The sequence below is a fragment of the Eschrichtius robustus genome, chromosome 3 (genome assembly GCF_028021215.1).
Source record: "Eschrichtius robustus isolate mEscRob2 chromosome 3, mEscRob2.pri, whole genome shotgun sequence".
Lineage (NCBI taxonomy): Eukaryota > Metazoa > Chordata > Mammalia > Artiodactyla > Eschrichtiidae > Eschrichtius > Eschrichtius robustus.
In genome coordinates this window covers 160,770,641-160,798,166 of record NC_090826.1, presented here as the reverse complement: position 1 = coordinate 160,798,166, position 27,526 = coordinate 160,770,641, and the positions used below count along the sequence as shown (strand labels likewise).

Sequence of the window (27,526 nt, the reverse complement as noted above, 5' to 3'; positions counted from 1 at the left end):
GTATGCCAGGAAAAATAGTCATCACCATTTACCATCTGTGTTCAATGGACCCCTTAAGTCTTTTTACAAATAGTTTACACAAGTAAGAATTAAAAGATGAGAGAGCAACTTGAAATTTTAGTAAAAAATGAGGCATGACAGACTCAAATTTTTATTCCATATTTTCCTGGTTTTGAAAGGTACATAACATGCAAAATGGGTATTGTTCTTTGAATGCCACTAACTGTTCATTAGCTGTCATGCCTTCTCTGGGATATATATCTATTTTATAAATGTTGATTTCAGTTTTCAAGGACATCTCTAGCTAGTTCTAGCTTACCATTATTTCTAGTTTTTCTTGCTCTTGCATTATCAAAATGCATTATTTTTAAGACTTGGACATTTTAAAATTTTAAGAGGAAAGTCATCTTCTTTTTCTTTCATAATTGTAAAACAGTACAACAGTTACAAGATCAATTCAGTAATTTTATTTCTACATCATCTCTTTCCTTCTAGTTACCTTTGTATAGATACCCGCCTTGATCATTTGTCCACTTACATACTAAATCAAATGAGTATTGAAACACAAACACTAAAAAATGAGAGAAAACTGTCAAAATTTCTTTTAAAATACAGAATCATCAGTTTCGTGTTAAAAAATATTGCATGATTCTTCTTATTGATTTAGGCTAACTGGATGAAAAATATCTTAGTTTCTTTTTGACTTTGGAAACATTCTTCTCTCATCAATTCTTGTGTTAGGGAAAATTCATCTAGGATTATCTTCATCTGAAGACTCCTGGTCTGATATTTTGCATACGTTATTATCATTTTATCATTTTTATTATAGTCTAGAGTGCTGCTCTACTTTTTGTACTTACCTTATAATTGTGAAATATCTTCCTGTCTCTTTTTTTTTTTTCTCTTTGCCTTTATGGATGTTAAATTAAAAATTCTGAATTCTCAGTTGTGCTCTTTGATAGCTTAAAAAAAAAAAGACAAAGATGGTGTATCCAGATTTCTTTTATATCTTCTTGGGAAGATGGTGCAATATTTTGGGCCATGCAGTAAGAAACCTAAAGGTTGATGCAATAGTAATGATTTATTTCACAATTGCATCATCCATCTAGCTCTGTGCTATTCGCTGCACTAGCCACTAGCCATGTGTGGCTGTTGAGCACTTGAAATGTGACTAGTCTAAAAATAAAAAGGTAAAAAAAAAAAGAATGTAAAATGTCTTCTTAATTTTCATATTCATTATTTGTTAAAATAGTACTATTTGGGATGTATGGGTTAAATTAAAAGTATATTATCAAAATTAATTTCACCTCTTTCATTTTGCCTTTTTAATGTGCCTACTAGAAAATTTAGTAGTATATGTGTAGCTTCCATTTGTGGCTTGCAGTGTTTCTGTTGAATAGTGATGTTCTAGGTAATTCCATTCTTCTGTTATTATTTTGGTCATTTTCAACAAAGTTAGAAATAATTGATAAGTTCAAATACTTATGGGATGATGATGATGAAACAGAATGTTTCAACATACAGAAAAAATAATGTATCTATAATGTATCTTAGATTCATGTAAGGCTCCTATAATGTATCTTAAATTCATAAAAGGGTCCAAAGGACTCGTTGGCAATTGTAAAATAGAATGAGTTTTATTCAGTTTTTTTAAGTAAATTTTCTTTTTGTTCTTTGGAAGACTTCTAGGAATAAAAATAATGAAATCTCAATCCTCACAGATAATTACAGTTGTCCAGAAAAGTTAAAATTGAGTCCAGTGGGCCCTGATGGTATATCGAGAGCTATATTATATTTTACCCTTTACAGTTTCTAGCTTCGGGTCAGAGCTTTTCTTGACGTCATTTTTAGGTGCCTAAATTTGTCGTGGCAGCATAGTAGACTCAGAGGAACCGCATCCTGGTTCTTTGTGTGTTACTTGTAATAGTAATAAAGGGCTTAGTATGAAATCATTTATTAGCCTATAAGATGCATAGCGCATTTTATGATGATACACAAGCTGTATTAGCCACCATTTGATACATACTTTAAAGTATAAGGTTTGAGTATTTGCTTGTCTAAATTGTAATAATTAATACTTCATATATAAACTTAACACCTTTTTTTTTTTCTCTTGTAGACTTTTGTGAATGATGTAAGAATTCCAGAACAGACTTATATCACCTTGAAACTTGAAGATAAGTTGAGATTTGGCTATGATATCCTTATTGATTTTGTGCATTTATTAAATTTATTCAAAAATCTTTACTCCGGTGTAAATTAACATTTCTTGAGACATAAGAATTCATAATATAGGCATGCTGGAAGTCTCTGTGCCCTTCCAAACTAAAATACATGTTTAAAAATATACTTTTTTTTTTTTTTTTTTTTTGGTTATTATGCCTGTTCCTAAAAATAATCCTGGAAAAGTTGATGGACTCTTTTTTTTTCTCCTCACTCTGTATTATAGTTTCAGCAGAAGTATCCCTGCAGTGCTATTATATATGCAGTTGGGGTATCAAAGAATGTAACTGGGGAGAGGACAGAGAGTGTGTAATAGTAGCCCAGCCCAGGGATTTTTTTTTTCCTGGTTAAATGATAATGACACAGGTCAACCTCCAGGAGAAATGTAAAGAATTTAACCCTATCTTTCCTTCTGTCCCCACTTTTACTCCATTTTATGCATTCCATCTCTGTTGCCTGTTCAATTCAAATTTTTCCATATCCTGTGTCTTCTGAGACCCATGCTCCCTGATTAAGTACATTATGCATTTAGCGTGTATTTAAAATTCTTTTGTTTGAAAATAGGATTCTAAGAACTGAATAAGGATATGATGGTGTTCTCCTAGTAAAGAATCACTAGTGAAGAGAAGGGACATGATTGGATGAAGAAGAATAAAAGCATTTCTATTCATACAAGGCAAAAAGCTTTGTAAAAAGAACTTGTTTATATTTAATTAAAATACAGATATTATACATTATGCTGAATGGGTTTTTTTTCACTTTTAATTTTTTCATTTACTGCATTTAGCTGGGCTTTGATATTAAGGAATGTATCAAATGTACTGGCAACTTGGATGTACTTTTATCACTGTAGCAGAGAAAATGTCTCAGCTAAGTAGAGCTGATACTTAGGTAAAGTAAATGTACTGACACTTTAAAATTGTTCCTAGAGCATAACTAGTTTTTATTTTAGATTTAACTTAAAATTTATGAAAAAAATAGTTTTGTAGCACATCATATAACCTTTATACTTGTAGAGCCAAAGCAGCATGTGAAAAGTGAAACCATTAAACATTAATACCTTTGATTTGTATATTTTAAATCCTTTAAAAAATATGTATCACATAAAATGATTAGGAATTAGCATTAAAGCCTTGATTCAGGGGTTATTTTCTACCAGCCTAAGTTTCATCAAAAAATAAATACAGGTATATTTGGAATTTAAGTAACTCAATTCATTTGACATCAGCTGTTTCAAAACATGAGAAAATAGTAGGAAATTTGGGTTTCAGTAAAACTCTATAAAGTTTACTTTGAATTTTAAATCAAGAAGAAACTATTGAGAAGCAACTCATCATCTTTTGTAGATTGCATAATGATTTCTTAATAGAGAACTAATATTTCCTTATATAATTGCTCACAATATTTCTGTCGAAAATTCCTGGGACAAATGTTTTGTTCCCAAGGACTTTTTCAGGGCTGTAAATCAGTGTTGAGCCAGAACGACTACCCAGATCCTCAGGTTAGGCTCAGTTGATTTCATTATTTAAAAATAGCATTTCATATTGCTTTTGATTTTTGAGCATTGTGTATAAATGAACATTGGGCTGTTTCAGGGGCAGAAATTTTATTATATAGGATGAAATTTTAAAAAACAAATTTATTCTGATACCAGACTGAAGTCACTATCATGCTTTATTCATAATTAAAATTAAGTTTAATAGTTAGCTAGTCTACAAACTGTTATACCTTGTAGTTGAAAACTGTTTAATTAAAATGCCACAGCAATAGAAAGAACAGTTTTACCATGAATTGAGACTGGAACTGAGAAACAGAATTTATCTGCCAAAAGTTTTTTTTCTAACCGGAGAAATTGATTTGGAAAAGCAAGTAGTGAAATATCCAAGTTTAAGAAATGACTATAAACTCAGGAGGTATAGTAAAATGCTGCAGTAATCAAGATAAACTTCAGAAGGGGGTAATATATCTCCAGATGGCCAGAAATGTAGCAGGTAAGCAAGCCTAAGTTCATTTATTTTACAATTATTTATTAAATGTCTCCCATGTGCCGGGCATAGTCCCTGCAGTCTGGGGGTACAGTACTAAATAAAACAGACCACAGTCTCTGTCTTCCTGGAGCTTACACTTTAATGGGGTTGGAGGGAACTGACAGCACGCACAAAAAGGATAATAGAGGGTGATAAATTCTATGGAGAAAAAGTCTGAATGGGAGAGAGAGAGCTAGTGCTGGTGAGTGAGAAGTTATAATTTTAAAAAGGCCATTCATGAAGACTTCACTGAGAAGCCAGCAGTGGAGCGGGTAAAGACGCTGGCCTTAATGGATCTATCCGGGGAAACTGCTCTTCAAGCAGATAGAAGAGTTAAGTGCAAGACTTAAACCAGGAGCATGTTTGCCATATTTGAGGAACAGCCTTAGAAGTCAGTGTGGCTGGAGCCAGTGAAGAGTAGGAGAATATGGGGAGCCAGAGTGTATCACCCTAAATAGGCCACTATAAGAGTTTTGGCTTTTATTTTAAGTGAAATGGGGAGCCATTAGAGGGTTTGATCAGAGGAGTGATGTGATAATGACTTATATGTTTAAAAGAATCCTCTGGTTACTCTTTTTCAAAGACTAAGGGTGGAAGTGGGCAGCGGTGAAAAGAGGGAGACCAGTTAGGAGGCTGTACAGTAGTTGGCAGTAGTTCCAAGTGAGCAGTAATGGAGGTTTGGACCAGGGTGATAGAAGCAGAGGTAGTGAGAAATGATAGAATTCTGTACTTATGTTGAAGATGGAGCCAGTAATATTCTTGATTAGATTGGATGTAGACTAAGAGAAAGAAAAGAGTCAAGGATGAATCCAAGACTGTACAGTTGATTTAAACAATTAGAAAAATAGAGTCACCATTAACTGACAGCATATTCTGTGGGTAGAGCAGATATTATGGGGAAAATGGGAAGAATATTCCCCCCAAATCCATTTAACTTTGGTTTAATTGAATTTGGTTTAATTGAATTTTGCCACTGTTATTGTTTTCTTTTTGATTTCTGCTGTCTTTATTAATTTCTTCTAGGTGAAAGCTGAGATAATTCAAGATCTTTCTTTTCTAATATAGGCATTTAGTGCTTTAAAATTTCCCCTGAGTACAGGCATACCTTGGAGATATTGTGGTTTCAGTTCCAGACCACTGCAATATTGCAAAAAGCCAGTCACACAAATTTTTTGGTTTCCCAATGAGTATGAAAGTTATGTTTATAAACAACATTGGAGTCTATTAAGTGTGCAATAGCATTATGTCTAAAAAAATTGTATATACCTTAATTTAAAAATACTTTATTGCTAAAAAATGTTAACTCTCATCTGAGCCTTCAGCGAGTCCTGATCTCTTTACTGATGCAGGGTCTTGTCTCAGTGTTGACGGCTGCTGACTGATCAGGGTGGTGGCGGCTGAAGGTTGGGGTGGCTGTGGCCATTTCTTAGAATAAGACAGCAGTGAAGTTTGTCACATCGGTTGACTCTTCCCTTCAAGAACAATTTTTCTGTAGTACGCAATGTTGTTTCATAGCATTTTATCCACAGTAGAACTTCTTTCAAAATTGGAGTCAATCCTCTCAAATCCTGTTGCTGTTTTATCAACTGAGTTTATGCCATTATTCTGAATACTTTGTTGTCATTTCAAAATCGTCACAGCATCTTCATGAGGAAGAGTTTCCATCTCAAGAAACCATTTTCTGGGACTTCACTGGTGGTCCAGTGGTTAAGACTCTGCACTTCTAGTGCAGAGGGCGCAGGTTCATCCCTGGTCGGGGAAATTCCGCATGCTGAACGGTGCAGCCAAAAAACAAACAAAAAGAAACCACTTTCTTTGCTCCTTCATAGGAAGCAACTCCTTATGCGTTCAAGTTTTATCATGAGATTGCAGCAGTTCACTCACATCTTCAGGCTCCACTTCTTTTTTTTTTTTTTTTTTTAATTTATTTATTTATTCATTCTTGGATGTGTTGGGTCTTAGCTTCTGTGCAAGGGCTTTCTCCAGTTGCGGAGAGCGGGGGCCACTCTTCATCGCGGTGCGCGGGCCTCTCACTGTCGCGGCCTCTCCCGTTGCGGAGCACAGGCTACAGATGCGCAGGCTCAGCAGCTGTGGCTCACGGGCCTAGTTGCTCCGTGGCATGTGGGATCCTCCCGGACCGGGGCACGAACCCGTGTCCCCTGCATTGGCAGGCAGACTCCCAACCACTGCACCACCAGGGAAGCCCCCAGGCTCCACTTCTAATTCTAGTTTTCTTGCTGTTTCCACCACATCTGCAGTTACTTGTTCCACTGAAGTCTTGAACCACTCAAAGTCACCCATGGGGGTTGGAATCAACTTCTTCCAAACTCCTGTTAATGTTGATATTTTAATCTCTTCCCATGAATCATGAATGTTCTTAACAGCATCTAGAATGGTGAGTCTTTTCCAGAAGGTTTTCAATTGACTTTTCCCAGATCCATCAGAGGAATCACTGTATATGGCAGCTTTATGAAATGTATTTATTCAATAATAAGACTTGAAAGTCGAAATAACTCCTTGATCCATGGGCTGCAGAATGGATGTTGTTGTTAGCAGGCATGAAAACAACATTAATCTTGTACATCTCCATCAGAGCTCTTGCATGGCCAGGTGCATTGTCATTGAGCAGAAATATTTTGAAAGGAATCTTTTTCTGAGCAGTAGGTCTCAAACAGTGGGCTTAAAGTATTCATTAAATCATGTTGTAAACAGATGTGCTGTCATCCAGGCTTTATTGTTCAACTGTTAGAGCACAGGCAGAGTAGATTTAGCATAATTCTTAAGGATCCTAGGATTTTCAGAATGGTAAGTAAGCATTGGCTTCAACTTAAAGTCACCAGCTGCATTAGCCCCTAACAAGAGAGTCATCCTGCCCTTTGAAGCTTTGAAGCCAAGGCATTGACTTCTGCTCTCTAGCTATGGAAGTCCTAGAGGGCATCTTCTTCCAAAGAAGACTGTTTTGTCTACACTGAAAATCTGTTGTTTAGTGTAGTCACCTCCATTATAATTCTTAGCTAGATCTTCTGGATAACTTGCTGTAGCTTCTACATCAGCACTTGCTGCTGCACTTTGCAATTTTATGTTATGGAGACAGCTTCTTTTCCTAAGCTTCATGAACCAGCCTCTGCTACCTTCACACGTTTCTTCTGCAGCTTCCTCACCTCTCTCAGCCTTCATTGAGGAGAGTTAGGGCCTTGCTCTGGATTAGACTTTGGCCTAAGAGAAAGTTGTGGTCTGATCTTCTGTTCAGACCACTCAAACTTACTCCAGGTTAGCAATAAGGCTGTTTAGCTTTCTTATTATTCATGTGGTCACTAGAGTAGCACTTTTAATTTCCCTCAAGAACTTTCCCTTTGCATTCACAATTTGGCTGACTGGCACACGAGGCCTAGCTTTGGTTCTGTCTTGGCTTTTGACATGCCTTACTCACTAAGTTTAGTCATTTCTAGCTTTTAACATAAAGTGAAAGATGTGTGACTCTTCATTTCACTTGAATACTTGGAGGTTATCATAGGGTTATTAATTGGCCTAATTTCAATGTCGTTGTGTCTTAGGGAATAGGGTGGCCTGAGGAGAGGAACAGGAACGGCCAGTTGGTAGACCAGTCAGAACTTGCACAACATCTATCAGTTAAGTTCACCATCTTATATGGGTGAGGTTCATGGTGCCCCAAAACAATTACAATAGTAACATCAAAGATCACTGATGACAGATCACCATAATAAATATAAAAATAATGAAAACGTTTGAAATATCGTGAGAATTACCAAAACGTGATACAGAGATACAAAGTGAGCAAATGCTGTTAGAAAAATGGCTCTGATAGACTTGCTGGGTGCAGCGTTGCCACAAACCTTCAGTTTGTGAAAAACACAATATCTGCAAAGCACAATAAACAGAAGTGCAATAAAACAAAGTATGCCTGTAATGCTTTAACATGCAAGATACTTTCTAGTTTCTCTTTTGATCTTTGCATCATTGGGTTATTTAATCTTTGTTACTTAGTTTCTAAATATTTGGAGATTTTTCCCAGAGACTTTGTTATTAATTTCTAATTTAATCCCATAGTGGTCAGGAACATACTATGTATATCTCAAATCCTGTCCTGTCACCCAGAATATATCTAGTCTATCTGGGTAAATATTCTCTATGTACTTGAAAAGAATGTTCATTCCACTGCTTTTGGTTGGAGTATTCTATTAATGTCGGTTAGGCCAGGTTAGTTGGTAGTGTTGTTCGCATTTTCTCTATTTTACTGATTTGTTGTCTACTTGTTCTGTCAATTTTTGAGAAAGAGATATTGAAATCTTGGGCTATAATTGGGTTTGTCTGTTTCTCCTTGCAGAAGTTTTTGCTTCATGTAATTTGAAACTCTATTATTAGTTATGTAAACATTTAGAATTATTGTGTCCTCTTGGTAAGTTGATCCCCTTTATAATTATAAAATGACCTGCTTTGTCTGTGATAATATTACTTTTTGCCCTGAAATCTGGTTTGTCTAGACATTAGTTTTGTTTTTTTTTTTTTTTTTTTTTTTTTTAATTAATTAATTAATTAATTTATGGCTGTTTTGGGTCTTCGTTTCTGTGCGAGGGCTTTTCTCTCTAGTTGCGGCAAGTGGGGGCCACTCTTCATCGCGGTGCGCGGGCCTCTCACTATCACGGCCTCTCTTGTTGCAGAGCACAGCCTCCAGACGCGCAGGCTCAGTAGGTGTGGCTCACGGGCCTAGTTGCTCCGCGGCATGTGGGATCTTCCCAAACCAGGGCTCGAACCTGTGTGCCCTGCATTGGCAGGCAGACTCTCAACCACTGCGCCACCAGGGAAGCCCTAGACATTAGTTTTGGATTGGTGTTAGCATGGTATATCTCTTGCATTCTTTTACTTTTAACCTATTGTCTCTACATTTGAAGTAGGCAGCATATAGTTGGTCTTACTGTTTCATTCAATCTGATCATTTCTGCCTTCATTTGGGGATTTAGAGCATTCACATTTAATGATGTGGTTAGACTTAAATCTATCATCTTGATATTTGTGCTCGATTTGCCCCATCATTTTTTTTTCTTTTTCTCTTAATTAATTTTGGGTTATTTAAACCTTTTTTAGGATTTCATTTTGTCTCCTTTGTTAGCTTATTACTGTAACACTTTTTAAAAAATTTTAGTGGTTGTTTTAAGATTTATAATTTTATCCTTAATTTTAAGCTGTATTTTCAAGTGACATTATACCACTTCACGTATAGTATAAGAGCGTTACAGTAGTATACTTTCTTCTGTCCTGACCTTTGTGCTATGGTTGTCATACATTTTATTTTTATATATGTTACAAATCCCATTCTACATTGTTATCAGTAAAACATCAGTTATCTTTTAAAGAGATTTAAATAATAAGAAAAATATCTTAGATTTTTATGGCCATTGTACTCATATCTTAAACCAATGTAGCTACCATTTCTTGTGCTCTTCATCCTTTTTTATAGATCCATGTTTTCATCTAGTATCATTTTCTTTCTATGTAAAGAACTTCCTATAATATTTGTTATAGTATGGCACTGCTGGTGATGAATTCGTTCATCTTTTTTATGTCTGGAAAAGCATTTCATTTTAGTTATTGGAAGTTATTTTTTCTGGGCATAGAATTCTAAATGACATTTCTTTTCTTTCAGTTACTTTAAAGTTGTTGCTCCACTGTATTCTCACTTGCATTGGTTCCCTTTTCCCCTGGTTTTGAGCAGTTTGATTATGATGTGCCTTTGTGTAGTTTTCTTCATGTTTCTTGTGCTTGAGGATTTTTGAGCTTCTTGGATATGTGGGTTTATACTTTTAATCAAATTTAGAAAAAATTTCAACCATTATTTCTTCAAATCTTTTTTTTCCGTCCTCCCTATTTTTTTTCCAAAGACTTCAAGTAAATGTATATTAGCCTACTTGAAGTTGTCTCCTAGCTTACTGAGGCTCTATTTATTATTTTTTAATAATTATCTGTTCTCTCTGCGTTTCAATTTGGGTTGTTATTATTGTTTACTAAACTTTTCTTTGGCTGTGTCTAATCTGCAGTTAACCCATCCAGTATAGTTTTCAGCTCTAGAAGTTCAATTTGGATTTTGTTTTTGGTATCTTCCAAGTCTCTACTTATTTTTTTTAAACAATATGATAACTGTGTTAACATGTTTGTTGACATCTGTGTCAGTTCTGGGTCAGTTTTGATTGTTTTTTGCATTCACTGTAAGTTTTGACTGAATGGCAGACATTGTGAATTTTTACCTTGTTGAGTATTATATGCATATTTTTGGATTCCTATAAATATTTTTGAGCTTTGTTCTGCGAAACAGGTTACTTGGAAACAATTTCATCATGTTGAGTCTTGCTTTTAAGATTTGTTAGGCTTCTAAGATTAGTCTGGGGTTAATTAATTCCCCACTACAGAGGCAAGGTCTTTCTGTATACTCTGCTGTAGGGGTCAGCAAAACTATTGGTAAATCTGACTCTCAGGCTGTATTTGTAAATAAAGTTTTATTGGCACACAGCAATATACACTCACTTACATATTTCTATGGCCGCTTTTATACTACCACAGCAGAGTTGAGTAGTTGCAACAGAGACCATATGGCCCTCAAAATGTTTACTGTCTGCCCCTTTGTAGAAACAATTTACCAATCCCTGCTTTATCCAGTGGCTCATGATACATGAGGTTTTCCAGCTTGGCTGTTGTAATTAGACACTATTTCTGGCTCTGCTTGAGCACTGGGCACTCTAATACTTTCAAGTGGTTCTTGTCCCAGTCGTTTCTCAAATGAATGTGCTGATCAGTATTCAGCTGAATACTTGAGCAAGTCCCTGTAACAGTCTCTGGAATTCTGTCTCTGTGCAGCTCTCTTCTCTTCAGTACTCAGTCCCATCAACTCTAGTCACCTTGGTCTCCCTAGACTCTCAACCCTCTGTCTTCCACAGCTCAGAGAGTCTGCCAGGTTCTGCCTGGATTACCCATCCTTGCAGTGTGACTTGGAAGCTCTCTTAAGGTAGTGAGTTGGGGCAGTGATTGCGCTCACTTTGCTTTGTTCCTCTTCACTCAAGACAGTGGTCTTTTGTTACCTGGTGTTGATTGTCTTGCAGACCATGGTTTTATGTATTTTGTCTGGTTTTCAGTTGTTTCTTATTTAAAGGAATGCGGAAATAATCTATAAAGATTAATGATTTTTAGTAAGCAAGATTTAAGTAAGCATGTAACTTTCTTCTGGAATTTTTTGAGATATAATTGACATACAACTATAGTTAATATTACTGTATTGTATATTTTGTAACTTATTGACATCATAACTAATTGTACCTTAGATTGTCATTTTTCTGAATTAACCAAGTTAGAAACAGTTACCTGGGTCTGTACCACTAGGAAGATAGTAGCTTTGGAGGGAAAAGCTGAGGTTAGGGCAGTCTCAAAATCTCGTAGTCATACCAGAGTTCTCAGGTAAATTCATGACCTAAACAGAAGGATTTTTGAGGGCTTTGGTGCCCCACACAGGAGTTTTTTGGTAAGGTAAAGTGTGCGAACCTATGAGTTACACCCTCTTATAAGTTTTCCTTGATCTTAAAAAAGTCTAAATCTAAAGAGAATACCCCAGACTAGCCTTGAGGAATAGCCTTAAAAGCCCTCCCAGGAGAATCTAGAAGCATCAGAAAACACTCACAACAGGCTAAAATCATTTGTTTCCCGTTGAAAAAAATAGAAATGGCTTTCAATATTTTTAAGGTGCTGTGTTTAACATTGAAAATGTAGGAATGCTATGAATCTTCTCCAGCTGTTAATAAGTTTCTTGGGGGTAAAACAAAGTTACTAGATTTTTACTTTTTATTAGCTATACTTAGTTATGAACTGTATATTGTCATATATACCAACAAATGTATATCAGCATATGTAAATAACAAAAAAGGAAAATTTTATTATTTCACAGTTATAGGAAGCAATGTAAACTGATAGGAAACCCCTGCACCTGGTATTCAGTTGAATAGCTTGTTATCTTGGGTTCTGCCCCATTAGTCCTCAAGTTCCTCATCTATAGAATGGGAAGGCGGGTTAATGGAATTGAACAGGATATTCCCAAAGCGCTTTACAATTCTAAAAAATTCTGAGTTTTTATTATTTTAATGAGTAGAACTATCGGTCAAATACTCGTTAACAAGTTTACTGCTTGTTATGCATGGGAAGTCTGTTTTTCTCCCACGTGGTAATTAAAGCTTTCTACCCTTGAAGTCACGGGTGCTCTGAATTGGTAAAGAAGACTAGAATTTACTATGTGGTTATAAAAGTCCTTTCATTACAGGGTTAAGTAATGGTGAGAAATGTGACCTCTACTGTTTAGTGAAAGATCTTTTTAATATACAGAGGCATTGTTCTTTTTTGTATAATAATGAAAGCATTCATTATATCTAGCTTTTGGTTCTAATCTGTATAGAATCAGTTGTTTGATAATGTAGTATGACCCCGATTGCAATTCATGGGGGGAAGGAGTGGTTGTAGTTGCTGTTAAGACCCTAATTATAACATTTCTTTTGCACTTTCAAGATGAACTTCATTTTATCAATGCTTGTGAAGTAGGAGTAATTGAATTCCTTCAGGATTTACTGTTGGGTAATCACTGATGATGTACTTCTTTTTAGATTTTTGTGATTAGCTATCAATATAATTTGATCCAGCTACTTTCTCTTTGTGGTCATATTATTGTTAGTGAGAACTGAAAATGTCTTTTGTGCTTCAATTAATCATCCAGTTATTCGCTTCTTGAAGGCCATGATCACCTAAGTTTAGAATTACTTGCTAGATTTTAAGATTTTATTTAGTATTTAAAAATGAAATTTTTATATTTGTGAGCATATTTTAACATTTAATTCTTAAAGAGAATATAGTCATTCTACTGTAACTACCTGTAGAAAATAGGACAATTTCTATATTACCTTTGATCATTTTAAGCTTGATTATCAGAATTTTGAAATTATATTCTTCCTTAGCCCTGAATACATACAAATCTTTTCACTGTAGTACGAGGAGAAATGAGGGTCCCTGAAGAAGCTCTAAAGGTAAAAAGATTTTACTTATTTCTTTCGTAAATCTACCATTTACTAGGGTTGATTTCACTCATGTATATTTCACTTCCATTTTAAAATGTTTTATAGCACGAGAAGTTTACCATTCAGCTTCAATTGTCCCAAAAATCTTCAGAATCAGAATTATTGAAATCTGCATGTGCCAAAAGCATAGATTCAAAGGTAGCAGATACCATGGCAGAAGTGCCGCACAAAGCTACAGAAGCACTAAAATCTGAGGAAAAAGCCATAGGTAAGTTAACCTCTTTCAAAATATCATATTTATACTCGATTATGAAGAAATTGCATGCTATGTTCTCAAAAGCTTGGCCATACCCTTATAAAAATAATGAATGATAATAATGACAATTTCAGAGTGGGTTTTAATGCAGCCAGTGCTTCATTAGAAAGCATTATAAAACATATAATTATATGGCAGTTGTATGTAGGTGTGTTTAATATGTTTAAATATTTGAGGAAAGTACATATAATTTGCCTTATAGTATTTTTATTATTTCATGTTTGCTACTTTTTTTTCTGGATTGTAACTGAAATGAATGAAAAGGAAATGTCCAGTAATGCCTACATCATCATAATTATTGTATTTATAGTATTCCAGGAACTGTAAAAAATATTTTATATAGATAATCCCATTCATACAAAAGCAATTTTTAAAACTGCTAGACATTACCAGATTGCTCAAATATAAATCTGTTAGTCCAGTTAACAACTAGTTTAAATTTAGTTACTGTGCAATGCCCTTAGGTTTTAATAAAAAATAAAAAATGGTCACTTATACGAAAATTTAGTTTTGTCTTTCATATTTAGATTTATGAGCCATTTCTGTATACCAAAGAACTAATTACACTTTGACAAAAAGCTATTGGGCTATAGCGGTTTACATTACTTAGATAATAGCCAGTGCAGAATTTCATTTATTTCATCATGTTCAATATTGAATGAGATTCACAAATACTAAGTTATTCAACTTAGAGTGCTTTTCAGCTATCTAGACTATACAGTTGACCCTTGAACAACACTGCTTTGAACTATGCAGTTCCACTTATGCAGATTATTTTTCAGTAGTAAACACTACAATACTACAGGGTCCACTTTAGTTGAATCTACGAATGTGGAACTGCATATATGGGGGGACTGTGGACTTGGAAGGCTGACTATAAGTTATACTCGAATTTTCAACTGCAGGGAGGGTTGAGGCTCCTAACCCCGTGTTGTTCAGGGGTCAGCTGTACTTTTTCATTTAATAAATCAACAGGGCAATTCTAGCATTCTGCAAAAGCATTTTTTTTCCTGTTTCATATGCTTTAGACAGATTTTTCCCACCTCTTTCCAGATACTTCTGCTATGCCCCGTGGTACTCCATTATATGGGCAGCCATCATGGTGGGGGGATGATGAGGTGGATGAACAAAGAGCTTTCAAGTCAAATGGCAAACCTGAAGAGAAAAATCGTGAAACTGGAACATCAGGTAAAAAAATCTCAGACTATGACATTAAGTAGGTATTTTAGGAAGAACTTATCATCAAAGCAAAAATCTGTCTACCCTTAAAAGAGATGTCTCCTATTCTTTAATATGATAAAAATAGTTGATGAATGTTTTAATGACGTCATTTTAAATTAAATTTATTTATTATGAATGATTCTCTCATAAAGTATTAATTCTAATATCTTTGTAAATCACTTTTATTTAAAATATTTTTCCTTATGTAACTTATTTATGAGGGTGTTAAAACTTGATATATAGTTAAATAATATAATTGGGCATTTTAAGTATTTTTAAATAATTATTAAAATGTTTTAATTATACCAAAATAGTAACTACAAACTAGTTTTGTGTGTTTTCATTAGATTCACAAACATATAATCATATTTTTAAATGAAAATTTTTTATTATGTTCAAAATGTTGTATGAAGTTTAAAACTTCTTTAAAATCTCAGTGTGCCCAATTTGTTGGGGTATGTTAGCAACAAGATTAGCTGTTCAGCAGCCAGAATGAAGAAATAATTCTAGATCACATTCTCAGATTAATAGTCAAGGAACATAATCTTTTGTTGCTGGAGAAGTTTAGTAATGAACTAAGTGAAAAGCCAGAAAATCAAGATTTCCAGGAAATAAATGGAGGTATCAGTTGTCTATCACACAAGGACTTGACAAGGACATCTACACTGAAGGATGAACAACCAGTTTCCGTGATAATAGCAGATAAGGATTAGAACTGGAGGAATTAAATACAAGCACCAGGGAGCAGTATGGAAAGCCAGCTTTGACTCTGAGTCAAGGATAGATTCCATCAGAAGTCCTGTCAACTTTCTACCTTTGACCATAATTCTACAAGATAAATAAGAGATTTTTCTTAGCTGGAGAATAAGAGCACTGGTTCTTAAATATGCTCTAATTTTACCAGGATACAAGTCTTAGAAAGCTGGCCTTATCAATTTGATCTCAAAGTGCCCCAAACTGAAAGTTGTGAACTTTGCAAATAAATTCCCATCTCAGTTTCCTTGTTTCTGTGGCCAACACGGTTTTTTCTTCATGTTCAAGCTCAGAAACTTAGTATTATTTAGCATACCCTCAAATGCAAATAATAGAAATACCACCTGAGACTAAACAGGAAGGAAATCTACTGGCTTAAATAAATAACTGAACCTCTTCAGCATTGGTTAATGCAGCATCTCAATGGTATCATCAGCTAGCTATTTTCTCTCGGACTCTGCCCTTCTATTCACAGTGGCTGCATACTGAGGGAGTTTCCCCTCGTACTCATAGGCTGCTTGCCAGTAGCAGTTGGAGTGCATGCTACTTTGATCACATCCAGTGGGAAATAGCAAAGGTCGCTTCTAGAAGAACCCCTGGAGACTTTCCCCAAAGTTTTCAACACATTTGTCATCTCATTGGCCTCTCATGGGTTCAGGAGTAGGTCACCTGCTTATTTCTGAACCAATCCCTGGCAAGGGTTATGAGATTATCCTTAAGCCAATCGTACCCATCCTGAAGCTGAATATGGGGTTAGTTTTCCCCTAAGGCACATGAGCTGTATCAGGAAAGAGTTAGAGATACCTGGGAATGTTGGAGTTCTTTTAGGAGGGAGGAACAGGAAATGCATTTTGGAAGGCAGTCAAGAATGTCTACTTTATATGAAATCTTTGTGTCTTCCCTTCCTTTCACCTCATCTATTATATTGCCTACTTCTGTTGCCCTTTTTTTCCATTGAATCATAATTGAACTATTTCCAGTTTCAACCCTTCTGCAGTTAATTTTGTATAATAAATCTAAGCTGCCGTTTATTTCCTTTCTTTAAGAAACTACAGTAGCTTCCTTTTGCTTGCCAAATAGATATTATGTCAAAGTTCTCTCTAATTTTGTTCCACTTTCCTTAGCCTTGTAACCCACTACCAGTTGTACAGTGCTCTCTCCCAGTGCATTTCCACATAAAGTAGACTAATTCCTGCCTGCTGTTCTCCCATAGACATGTATACACATAAATCAGGTAGTATAAAATTCTAAAGGATATGTCTGTTTATATGTATTGCTAATATGTAACACTTTCCTTCAGTATTTTGTGTGTATGCCTTCTCATCTAAACTATAAGTTCCTTACTTCAGGGATCCCATATTATTTTATCATTGTGTACTAGAGCCAACTAGGAGAAAGAGAGAGAGGGAGAGAGAGAAGGGGAGGGGGAGAGAGAGAGAAAGGAAGGGAGAGAGAGAGGGGGGAGAGTGAGAAAAAAAATGTACCAATAATTAGGTGGTTAACTTAGAAGAAAACACAGCAGAATTTAACTGTTGCCAAATTCTGAAAATAATTGTATTACTGAGTTTATCTAGCCATTAAAGATCCTTCCACCCTCACAAACAAAACAACTTTTGAAATCTGAAATACATATCTTCTAGAATACAATGAATGTAATTACAATAAATGGAAATACAGTAAATGTAATTTTTGTACTGGAGACAAAACCATGATTTATTAACAACAGCTAGCACTTCAGTGGTGCTTGCTTTATCCAGACACTCTTCTTAGTGCCCTGCATATGTTTAATCATTTAATCCTCTCACAGCAATACCTAAAAGTAGTTACTGTTATCATCCCCATTTTATAAATAAGGAAACGGCGGCAAGGTGATGTGAATTTATTCACAAGGTCACCCTGCTAGCAAATAGTGTAGCTGGGATTCGAACCCAGGTAGCCTGACTCTCGAGTCCATGCTCTTAACCACAAACAGTTAACATTTCAGCCATCATTACACACACACACACACACACACACACACACACACACACACACAGATTCACTCCAAAAGAATATACTTCGTAGAGTATAAAGATTAAAACAAGCACTCCAAAACCAAATTGACAAAAAAAATTGATCTCTCATACCCAAGTGTAATGAAATGAATTTCAAACTGTGAAGCATCCAGTAGTAATTTCATCCGTGTGAATGAAACTAAATTCTTAGATGATTACCAGCTAGTGTGCCATGTCTCATTGAGTATCTTTTCTGCCAGATGACAAAAGCTGTCTCATAATCTTGGGATTATTTTTGAGTTAGAGGGAATTAAGTGATGTACGTCTTTTGTTAAGTAACTTGAAGCACTCTGTCAGATTCAGCTGATTAAAAGCCTTAATGAGAGTCTCATTTGCTTTCTTATATTAGTGAGGATGTTATTGTTCCAGATTTATCATTTGTAGTTTTTTAAAATATAGGGTGAGATAAACAGTTTACTAATCTGAAATAATTTATGATGCCAGCAGATATTGTAGAATCAAATTTGAAAATGTATATTGAATGCTATTTCACTTGGTCATTTTGAAATTAACATTTTTTGTAGTGTTTCAGATTATGAAATATAAATGATTAGTTTATTTGTTCTCTAAGCATGCTTTTTTGGTAAAAGCAAAAAGTGATTTGCTTCTTGGTTACCAATTTTTAGAATGTAAAATCTTAGTATTTATTTTGAAAAGTGAGCATTCCAGAAAGGATAATAGAGTATCTACTACCTAGTTAACTTTTTATGTCCCTTTCTGTGGGTCCATGTGTATCCAGAATCTCCTACCAATTTACCTTAAAGCCCAAAGAAACCTAGAAGCAAATATTAGAGCAATCAAGTTCTCCTGAAATTGTGTGAATATTTGAGTCCTATTAAAGGAGAATTTGTCCTCATTTTAGTTCAGGTATGCTCTTCTACCTTCTAACTTGGTTTAAACAGTTTAAACATTTTTTAGGTTACAATTAAAGGCCTTTAAGTGTTGCATACATTTTGAAAAGGTGTGTACAACTGTGAAGAGTAGATTTTTGGGTCTTTTACACTGATTTTTAGTCTAATTAAACTAAATTTGAAAACTTTTGAGTTGTAGTTCCTTTTTGGTAAAAGGAGTTTCCCAGTCTTTGTAATTTGAAGTACTTGAATATACTAGGTTGGATGGATATCTTAAGCAGAATTTGCCTACATAATTATAGTCTTTATTATCTCGAAATAGCTTAATATTTCATTTAATTTAGTACAGAAGAATGAAGGGAACATATTTTCTGAATTATGTATATTATAAGGTTCCCTGGAAGGTCACACAATCATAAAATACCTTAAGAATTTAAGGGTATTGCTCTTCTGATTTAGATAAACATAATTAATTCTAGCATAATCAGTTATTAAATACTTTTAAATATCTAGCAATTGAGATTAATAATAAAATATTGGTATAAATAAAATATTAGTATTTTAGTATATAATTTAGTTTACTTTAGTATAAACAAAATAGGTTTTGAAGAGAAATGCATGTTAAATTCATAAATTTCAGAATATGTTTTGCCAGTGTACTGAGAGAGGAAAGCTGTTTTATTTTTCTATATTAATTTAGAAGACCCCTAATAATTTTTCTAGTGGGCATACAATTCCCAAATATACTAGGCCCACAGTTGATCTGGTTTTATCATCTTCAGAGAAATGAATTCCTCTACATAATGAATTTTCCAGATGACTGAACTTTACTTTTACAACTGAAATTTTTTTTTAAGTTTAACCATTTCCTAAATTTCTATTAAATGAATTACCAATGTCATTGCCTTCTTAAGCACAGAAGGCTGAATATAATTTAAATGTTTGCTTTATGACTCAGAAGCATCATTATGAACATCAGTGATTGAACTGTGATACATTACAGTGATGCCTTTGGGAGACTTGAAGTATGTAAGACTGTTTGCTCCATATACTTAATGAATGGTTCTGAACTACTGTGTTTTTGAGGCATGTGTCTGCTCTTGATTGTTTTTTGACTTATCTCGACCACTTGACTCTTCTTAGTGCAATATGTCTGACCTTAATCCTTGCTTTAACATCCCCTCCAGATTTGCCACATGTAATCTGAGTAAATAGTCAAAAAAAGGTTCTCAATGAAGGACTTTCCTGGTAGTAAAGATCACAAATATGAGGATATAGGTGTTGTCATATCTGTCTTGGGTTTTTTATTTTAGAGTTAGATTTTGGGTTTTAGTTTCTTGTTTCCCTAATTAGATATGTTGAAGAGTTGGAGGAGGAAAAGTAAGAGAAACATTTATTTTTGTGCCTACTTTGTGCCAGACTTTTTCTGGATAACTTATCTCACTGAATCTTCACAACAATCTTATGGGTAGATATTATTTTCTCATTTTACAATGAGGAAAATGAGAATTAAGGACTGATAGAGACAGGACTTAACCTGATTTCAAATCTTCTCCCTACTTTCCACTAATCATATCATATATGCTGCCTTTCCACTCTGTTGTGCTGCTTGACATTGTTAGATAAGCGATTTTTGGTTAAATTAGTGTTAACTTGTATAAGTCTCAGGGTTTCTAATCCTTGGAGTAAAGGCAGTTTTGAAGTAGGACTAACTTAGAAAATAATAATCTTAAAAGTAGTTATGTGCAGTTGTTGATCTCTGCTTTTTTAATGTGTTATAATGTGAAAGCATATTAAAAGTATGTCAGTATTAAATGTGAAGTTTTTTTCACAAGGGAGGAAAATTGGGAACATACTCATTTGAATTGTGAATGACAAGTAAATGATAAATGCTATACCCCTGGGCCAGCTTTTTGTAGTTATTCCTTCATAGTTCAGCCACATCATTTTATTTGGGTATTCAGGTAGTGGTAGTAGGAAACTACTAACCCTTGTCTTCAGGGTTACTCTGTTACCTGTAAGGACGTGGAAAGCAAAATGAATGACTGAATGAATAAATGACGATAGATAGGATAGGTTTATTTATTTATTATTTATTTATTTATTTATTTATTTATTTATTTAACATCTTTATTGGAGTATAATTGCTTTACATTGTGTTAGTTTCTGCTGTATGACGAAGTGAATCAGCGATACATATGCTTACATCCCCATATCCCCTCCCTCTTGCGTGTCCCTCCCACCCCTCTAGGTGGTCACAAACCACCAAGCTGATCTCCCTGTGCTATGTGGCTGCTTCCCACTAGCTGTCTGTTTTACATTTGGTAGTGTATATATGTCCATGCCACTCTCTCACTTCGTCCCAGCTTATCCTTCTTTCTCCCTGTGTCCTCAAGTCCATTCTCTATGTCTGCATCTTTATTCCTGTGCTGCCCCTAGGTTCTTCAGAACTTTTTTTTTTTTTTTTAGATTCCATTTATACATGTTAGCGTATGGTATTTGTTTTTCTCTTTCTGACTTACTTCACTCTGTATGACAGATTCTAGGTCCATCCACCTCACTACAAATAACTCAATTTCATTTCTTTTTATGGATGAGTAATATTCCATTGTATATATGTGCCACATCTTCTTTATCCATTCATCTGTAGATGGACACCTAGGTTACTCCCATGTCCTGGCTATTGTAAATAGTGCTGCAAGGACCATTGTGGAACATGACTTTTTTTGAATTATGGTTTTCTCAGGGTATATGCCCAGTACTGGGATTGCTGGGACGTATGGTACTTCTATTTTTAGTATTATAAGGAACCTCCATACTATTCTTCATAGTGGCTCTATCAATTTACATTCCCACCAACAGTGTAAGAGGGTTCCCTTTCCTCCACACCCTCTCCAGCATTTTTTGTTTGTAGATTTTTTGATGATGCCCATTCGGAATGGTGTGAGGTGATACCACATTCTGGTTTTGATTTGTATTTCTCTAATGATTACTGACGCTGAGCATCCATCCTTTCATGTGTCTGTAGGCCATCTGTATATCTTCTTTGGAGAAATGTCTATTTAGGTCTTCTGCCTGTTTTTGGATTGGGTTGTTTGTTTTTTTGATATTGAGCTGTGTGAGCTGCTTGTATATTTTGGAGATAATGCTTTGTCAGTTGCTTCATTTGCAAATATTTTCTCCCATTCTGAGGGTTGTCTTTTCGTCTTGTTTATGGTTTCCTTTGCTGTGCAAAAGCTTTTAAGTTTCGTTAGGTCCCATTTCTGCGTTTTTGTTTTTATTTCCGTTTCTCTAGGAGGTGGGTCAAAAAGGATCTTGCTGTGATTTATGTCACAGAGTGTTCTGCCTATGTTTTCCTCTAAGAGTTTTATACTGTCTGGCCTTACATTTAGGTCGTTAATGCATTTTGAGTTTTTTTTGTGTGTATGGTGTTAGGGAGTGTTCTAATTTCATTCTTTCACATGTAGCTGTCCAGTTTTCCCAGCACCACTTATTGAAGAGGCTGTCTTTTCTCCATTGTATGTTCTTGCCTCCTTTATCAAAGATAAGGTGACCGTATGTGCCTGGGTTTATCTCTGGGCTTTCTGTCCTGTTCCATTGATCTATATTTCTGTTTTTGTGCCAGTACCATACTGTCTTGATTACTGTAGCTTTGTAGTATAGTCTGAATTCAGGGAGCCTAATTCCTCCAGCTCTGTTTTTCTTTCGCAGGATTGCTTTGGCTCTTTGGGGTCTTCTGTGTTTCCACACAAATTGTGAAATTTTTATTCTAGTTCTGTGAAAAATGCCATTGCTAGTTTGATAGGGATGGCATTGAATCTGTAGATTGCTTTGGGTAGTAGAGTCATTTTCACAGTGTTGACTCCTCCAGTCCAAGAACATGGTATATCTCTCCATCTGTTTGTGTCATCTTTAATTTCTTTCATCAGTGTCTTATAGTTTTCTGCATACAGGTCTTTTGTCTCCTTAGGTAGGTTTATTCCTAGATATTTTATTCTTTTTGTTGCAATGGTAAATGGGAGTGTTCCCTTAATTTCTCTTTCATATTTTTCATCATTAGTGTATAGGAATGCAAGAGATTTCTGTGCATTAATGTTGTATCCTGCTACTTTACCAAATTCATTGATTAGCTCTAGTAGTTTTCTAGCAGCATCTTTAGGATTCTCTATGTATAGTATCATGTCATCTTCAAACAGTGACACCTTAATTCTTCTTTTCTGATTTGGATTCCTTTTATTTCATTTTCTTCTCTGACTGCTGTGGCTAAAACTTCCAAAACTATGTTGAATAATAGTGGTGAGAGTGGGCAACCTTGTCTTGTTCCTGATCTTAGAGGAAATGTTTTCAGTTTTTCACCATTGAGAACGATGTTGGCTGTGGGTTTGTCATATATGGCCTTTATTATGTTGAGGTAAGTTCCCTCTATGCCCACTTGCTTGAGAGTTTTTATCATAAAAGGGTGTTGAATTTTGTCAAAAGCTTTTTCTGCATCTGTTGAGATGATCATATGGATTTTCTCCTTCAATTTGTTAATATGGTTTATCACATTGATTGATTTGCATATATTGAAGAGTCCTTGCATTCTTGGGATAAACCCCACTTGATCATGGTGTATGATCCTTTTAATGTGCTGTTGGATTCTGTTTGCTAGTATTTTGTTGAGGATTTTTGCATCTATGTTCATCAGTGATATTGGCTTGTAGTTTTCTTTTTTTGTGACATCTTTGTCTGGTTTTGGTATCTGGGTGACGGTGGCCTAGTAGAATGAGTTTGGGAGTGTTCCTCCCTCTACTATATCTTGGAAGAGTTTGAGTAGGATAGGTGTTAGCTCTTCTCTAAATGTTTGATAGAATTCGTCTGTGAAGCCATCTGGTCCTGGGCTTTTGTTTGTTGGAAGATTTTTAATCACAGTTTCAAGTTCAGTGTTTGTGATTGGTCTGCTTATATTTTCTGTTTCTTCCTGGTTCAGTCTCGAAAGGTTGGGCTTTTCTAAGAATTTGTTCATTACTTCCAGGTTGTCCATTTTATTGGCATATAGTTGCTTGTAGTAATCTCTCATGATCCTTTGTATCTCTGGAGTGTCAGTTGTTACTTCTCCTTTTTCATTTCTAATTCTATTGATTTGAGTCTTCTCCCTTTTTTTCTTCTTGAGTCTGTCTAATGGTTTATCAATTTTGTTTATCTTCTCAAAGAACCAGCTTTTAGTTTTATTGATCTTTGCTATTGTTTCCTTCATTTCTTTTTCATTTATTTCTGATCTCATATTTATGATTTCTTTCCTTCTGCTAACTTTGGGGGTTTTTTGTTCTCTTTCTCTAATTGCTTTCGGTGTAAGTTTAGGTTGTTTATTTGAGATTTTTCTTGTTTCTTGAGGTAGGATTGTATTGCTATAGACTTCCTTTTTAGAACTGCCTTTGCTGCATCCCATAGGTTTTGGGTCATCATGTTTTCATTATCATTTGTTTCTAGGTATTTTGTAATTTCCTCTTGGTTTCTTCAGTGATCTCTTGGTTGTTTAATAGCGTACTGTTTAGCCTCCATGTGTTAGTTGTTTTACAGTTTTTTTCCTGTAATTGATATTGTCTCATAGCATTGTGGTCGGGAAAGATACTTGATATGATTTCAGTTTTCTTAAATTTACCAAGGCTTGATTTGTGACCCAAGATATGATCTACCATGGAGAACGTTCCATGAGTACTTGAGAAGAAAGTGTATTCTGTTGCTTTTGGATGGAATGTCCTATAAATATCAGTTAAATCCATCTTGTTTAATGTAACATTTGAAGCTTGTGTTTCCTTATTTATTTTCATTTTGGTTGATCTGTCCATTGGTGAAAGTGGGGTGTTAAAGTCCCCTACTCTGATTGTGTTACTGTCGATTTCCCCTTTTATGGCTGTTAGCAATTGCCTGTGTATTGAGGTGCTCCTATGTTGGGTGCATAAATATTTACAATTGGTATATCTTCTTCTTGGATTGATCCCTTGATCATTATGTAGTGTCTTCTTTGTCTCTTGTAATAGTCTTATTTTAAAGTCTATTTTGTCTGATATGAGAATTGCTACACCAGCTTTCTTTTGATTTCTATTTGCATGGAATATCTTTTTCCATCCCCTCTCTTTCAGTCTGTACGTTTTCCTAGGTCTGAAGTGGGTCTCTGTACACAGCCTATATATGGGTCTTGTTTTTGTATCCATTCATCCGGTCTGTGTCTTTTGGTTGGAGCATTTAATCCATTTATATTTAAGGTAATTGTTGATATGTATGTTCCTGTTACCATTTTCTTAATTGTTTTTGCTTTGTTATTGTAGGTCTTTTCCTTGTCTCGTGTTTCCTGCCTAGAGAAGTTCCTTTAACATTTGTTGTAAAGCTGGTTTGGTGGTGCTGAATTCTCTTAGCTTTTGCTTGTCTGTAAAGGTTTTAATTTCTCCGTCAAATCTGAATGAAATCCTTGCTGGGTAGAGTAATCTTGGTTTTAGGTTTTTCCCTTTCATCACTTTAAGTATGTCCTGCTACTTCCTTCTGGCTTGCAGTTTCTGCTGAAACATAAGCTGTTAACCTTATGGGGATTCCCTTGTATCTTTTTTTTTTTTTTTTTTTTAATGTTTCTTTAATTAATTAATTAATTTATATTTATTTTTGGCTGTGTTGGGTCTTCGTTTCTGTGCAAGGGCTTTCTCCAGTTGCGGAGAGCGGGGGCCACTCTTCATCGTGGTGCGCGGGCCTCTCACCGTCGCGGCCTCTCCCGTTGCGGAGCACAGGCTCCAGACGCGCAGGCTCAGTAGTTGTTGCTCACGGGCCTAGTTGCTCCGCGGCATGTGGGATCTTCCCAGACCAGGGCTCGAACCCGTGTCCCCTGCATTGGCAGGCAGATTCTTAACCACTGCGCCACCTGGGAAGCCCCCCTTGTATCTTATTTGTTGTTTTTCCCTTGCTGCTTTCAATATTTTTTCTATGTATTTAATTTTTGATAGTTTGATTAATATGTGTCTTGGCATGTTTCTCCTTGGATTTCTCCTGTATGGGAGTCTCAGCGCTTCCTGGACTTGATTGACTATTTCCATTCCCATATTAGAGAAGTTTTCAGCTATAATCTCTTCAAATGTTTTCTCTTCCTTTCTTTTTCTCTTTTTCTTCTGGGACCCCTATAATTTGAATGTTGGTGTGTTTAATGTTGTCCCAGAGGTCTCTGAGATTGTTCTCAATTCTTTTCATTCTTTTTTCTTTATTCTGCTCTGCGGTAGTTATATCCACTATTTTGTCTTCCAGGTCACTTATGCATTCTTCTGCCTCAGTTATTCTGCTATTGATTCCTTCTAGAGAATTTTTAATTTCATTTACTGTGTTCATCTGTCTTTGTTTGCTCTTTAGTTCTTCTAGGTCCTTATTAAACGTTTCTTATATTTTCTCCATTCTATTTCCAAGATTTTGGATCATCTTTAGTATCATTACTCTGAATTCTTTTTCAGGTAGACTGCCTATTTCCTCTTCATTTGTTTGGTCTGGTGGGTTTTTACCTTGCTCCTTCATCTGCTGCGTGTTTCTCTGTCTTCTCATTTTGCTTAACTTACTGTGTTTGGTGTCTCCTTCTCACAGGCTGCAGGTTCATAGTTCCCATTGTTTTTGGTGTCTGCCCCCAGTGGGTATGGTTGGTTCAGTTGATTGCGTAGGCTTCCTGGTGCAGGGGAATGGTGCCTGTGTTCTGGTGGATGAGGCTGGATCTTGTCTTTCTGGTGGGCAGGACTGTGTCCAGTGGTGTGTTTTGGGGTGTCTGTGAACTTATTATGATTTTAGGCAGCCTCTCTGCTAATGGGTGGGGATGTGCTCCTGTCTTGCTAGTTTTTTGGCATAGGGTGTCCAGCACTGGAGCTTGCTGGTCATTGAATGGAGCTGAGTCTTAGCATTGAGATGGAAATCTCTGGGAGAGCTCTCACTGATTGATATTACGTGGGGCTGGGACATCCCTGGTGGTCTGATGTCCTGAACTCGGCTCTCCCACCTCAGAGGCTCAGGTCTGACACCCGGCTGGAGCACCAAGACCCTGTCAGCCACACAGCCATCCAAGAAGGATAGAATGGAAGCTGAGAAGTCAGCAGAAGGCAGGTCTAACAGGTTTGATTCTGAATAGAATACAGCTGAAAAGTGAATATTAGGAGATTAATTGTAAAGTAGATTCTCCTAAAGGTGCTGAAAATTGCAAGAAATCACTTGCCAAATTTGAGCAAGCATCAGAGCCTATAGGATAGGTTTGTAAACCAGTTGTACTGTGTGAAATTGATCAAGTACAGTTCATGATATATAGTAAATAAATCAATGTATGAAATAATAAAAACATTAATGAGTTTATTAATATATGTAACGTAGTTAATGCATATTACTCTCATGGAAATTTTAAGTGACAGGCCTTCAGAGTAAACACTCAAGTGGATACTTTAAGGAAAAGATAAATGAACTCTGTAATAAAGAAATTTTTAAAACGTAACTTAGGTTATTAAGAATCCTGTATATCCTCTTACTCCAGAAAATGTGTAGAATTATTGCTTTGATAGTGTAGTGTTTTTTTTTGTTTTTTTTTTTATTAAATGATGTTTAATTAATTAATGTTTATTTATTTATTTATGGCTGTGTTGGGTCTTCGTTTCTGAGCGAGGGCCCTCTCCAGCTGCGGCAAGCGGGGGCCACTCTTCATCGCGGTGCGCGGGCCTCTCACCATCACGGCCTCTCCTGTTGTGGAGCACAAGCTCCAGATGCGCAGGCCCAGTAATTATGGCTCACGGGCCCAGCCGCTCCGCGGCATGTGGGATCCTCCCAGACCAGGGCTCAAACCTGCGTCCCCTGCACCGGCAGGCAGACCCCCAACCACTGCGCCACCAGGGAAGCCCAGTGTAGTGTTTTTAATACACTTTTTTCATTTTCAGTAGTGAGAAAAAGTAGATTTTGAAAAGGATAATTTTTACGTTGAAAATTGTTTTTGTTATATATTCTATTTACTGTCTGTGTAATTTGCTTTCACTTTTTTTTTTTG

The 27,526-nt window shown here is 35.7% G+C and overlaps 1 protein-coding gene across 10 annotated transcripts in view; it reads left to right on the top strand.

Annotated features, from left to right (window-relative positions):
• Positions 1 to 27,526, top strand: part of CEP170 (centrosomal protein 170) — a 146,601-nt gene that overhangs the window by 62,342 nt on the left and 56,733 nt on the right. For all 10 annotated transcript variants that reach the window (XM_068541669.1, XM_068541676.1, XM_068541675.1 and 7 more), the window contains 4 exons: positions 2,120 to 2,201; positions 13,263 to 13,318; positions 13,415 to 13,577; positions 14,679 to 14,813. In XM_068541669.1, the coding sequence (XP_068397770.1) occupies positions 2,120 to 2,201; positions 13,263 to 13,318; positions 13,415 to 13,577; positions 14,679 to 14,813 (436 nt within the window). The remainder of the gene's footprint in view (positions 1 to 2,119; positions 2,202 to 13,262; positions 13,319 to 13,414; positions 13,578 to 14,678; positions 14,814 to 27,526) is intronic.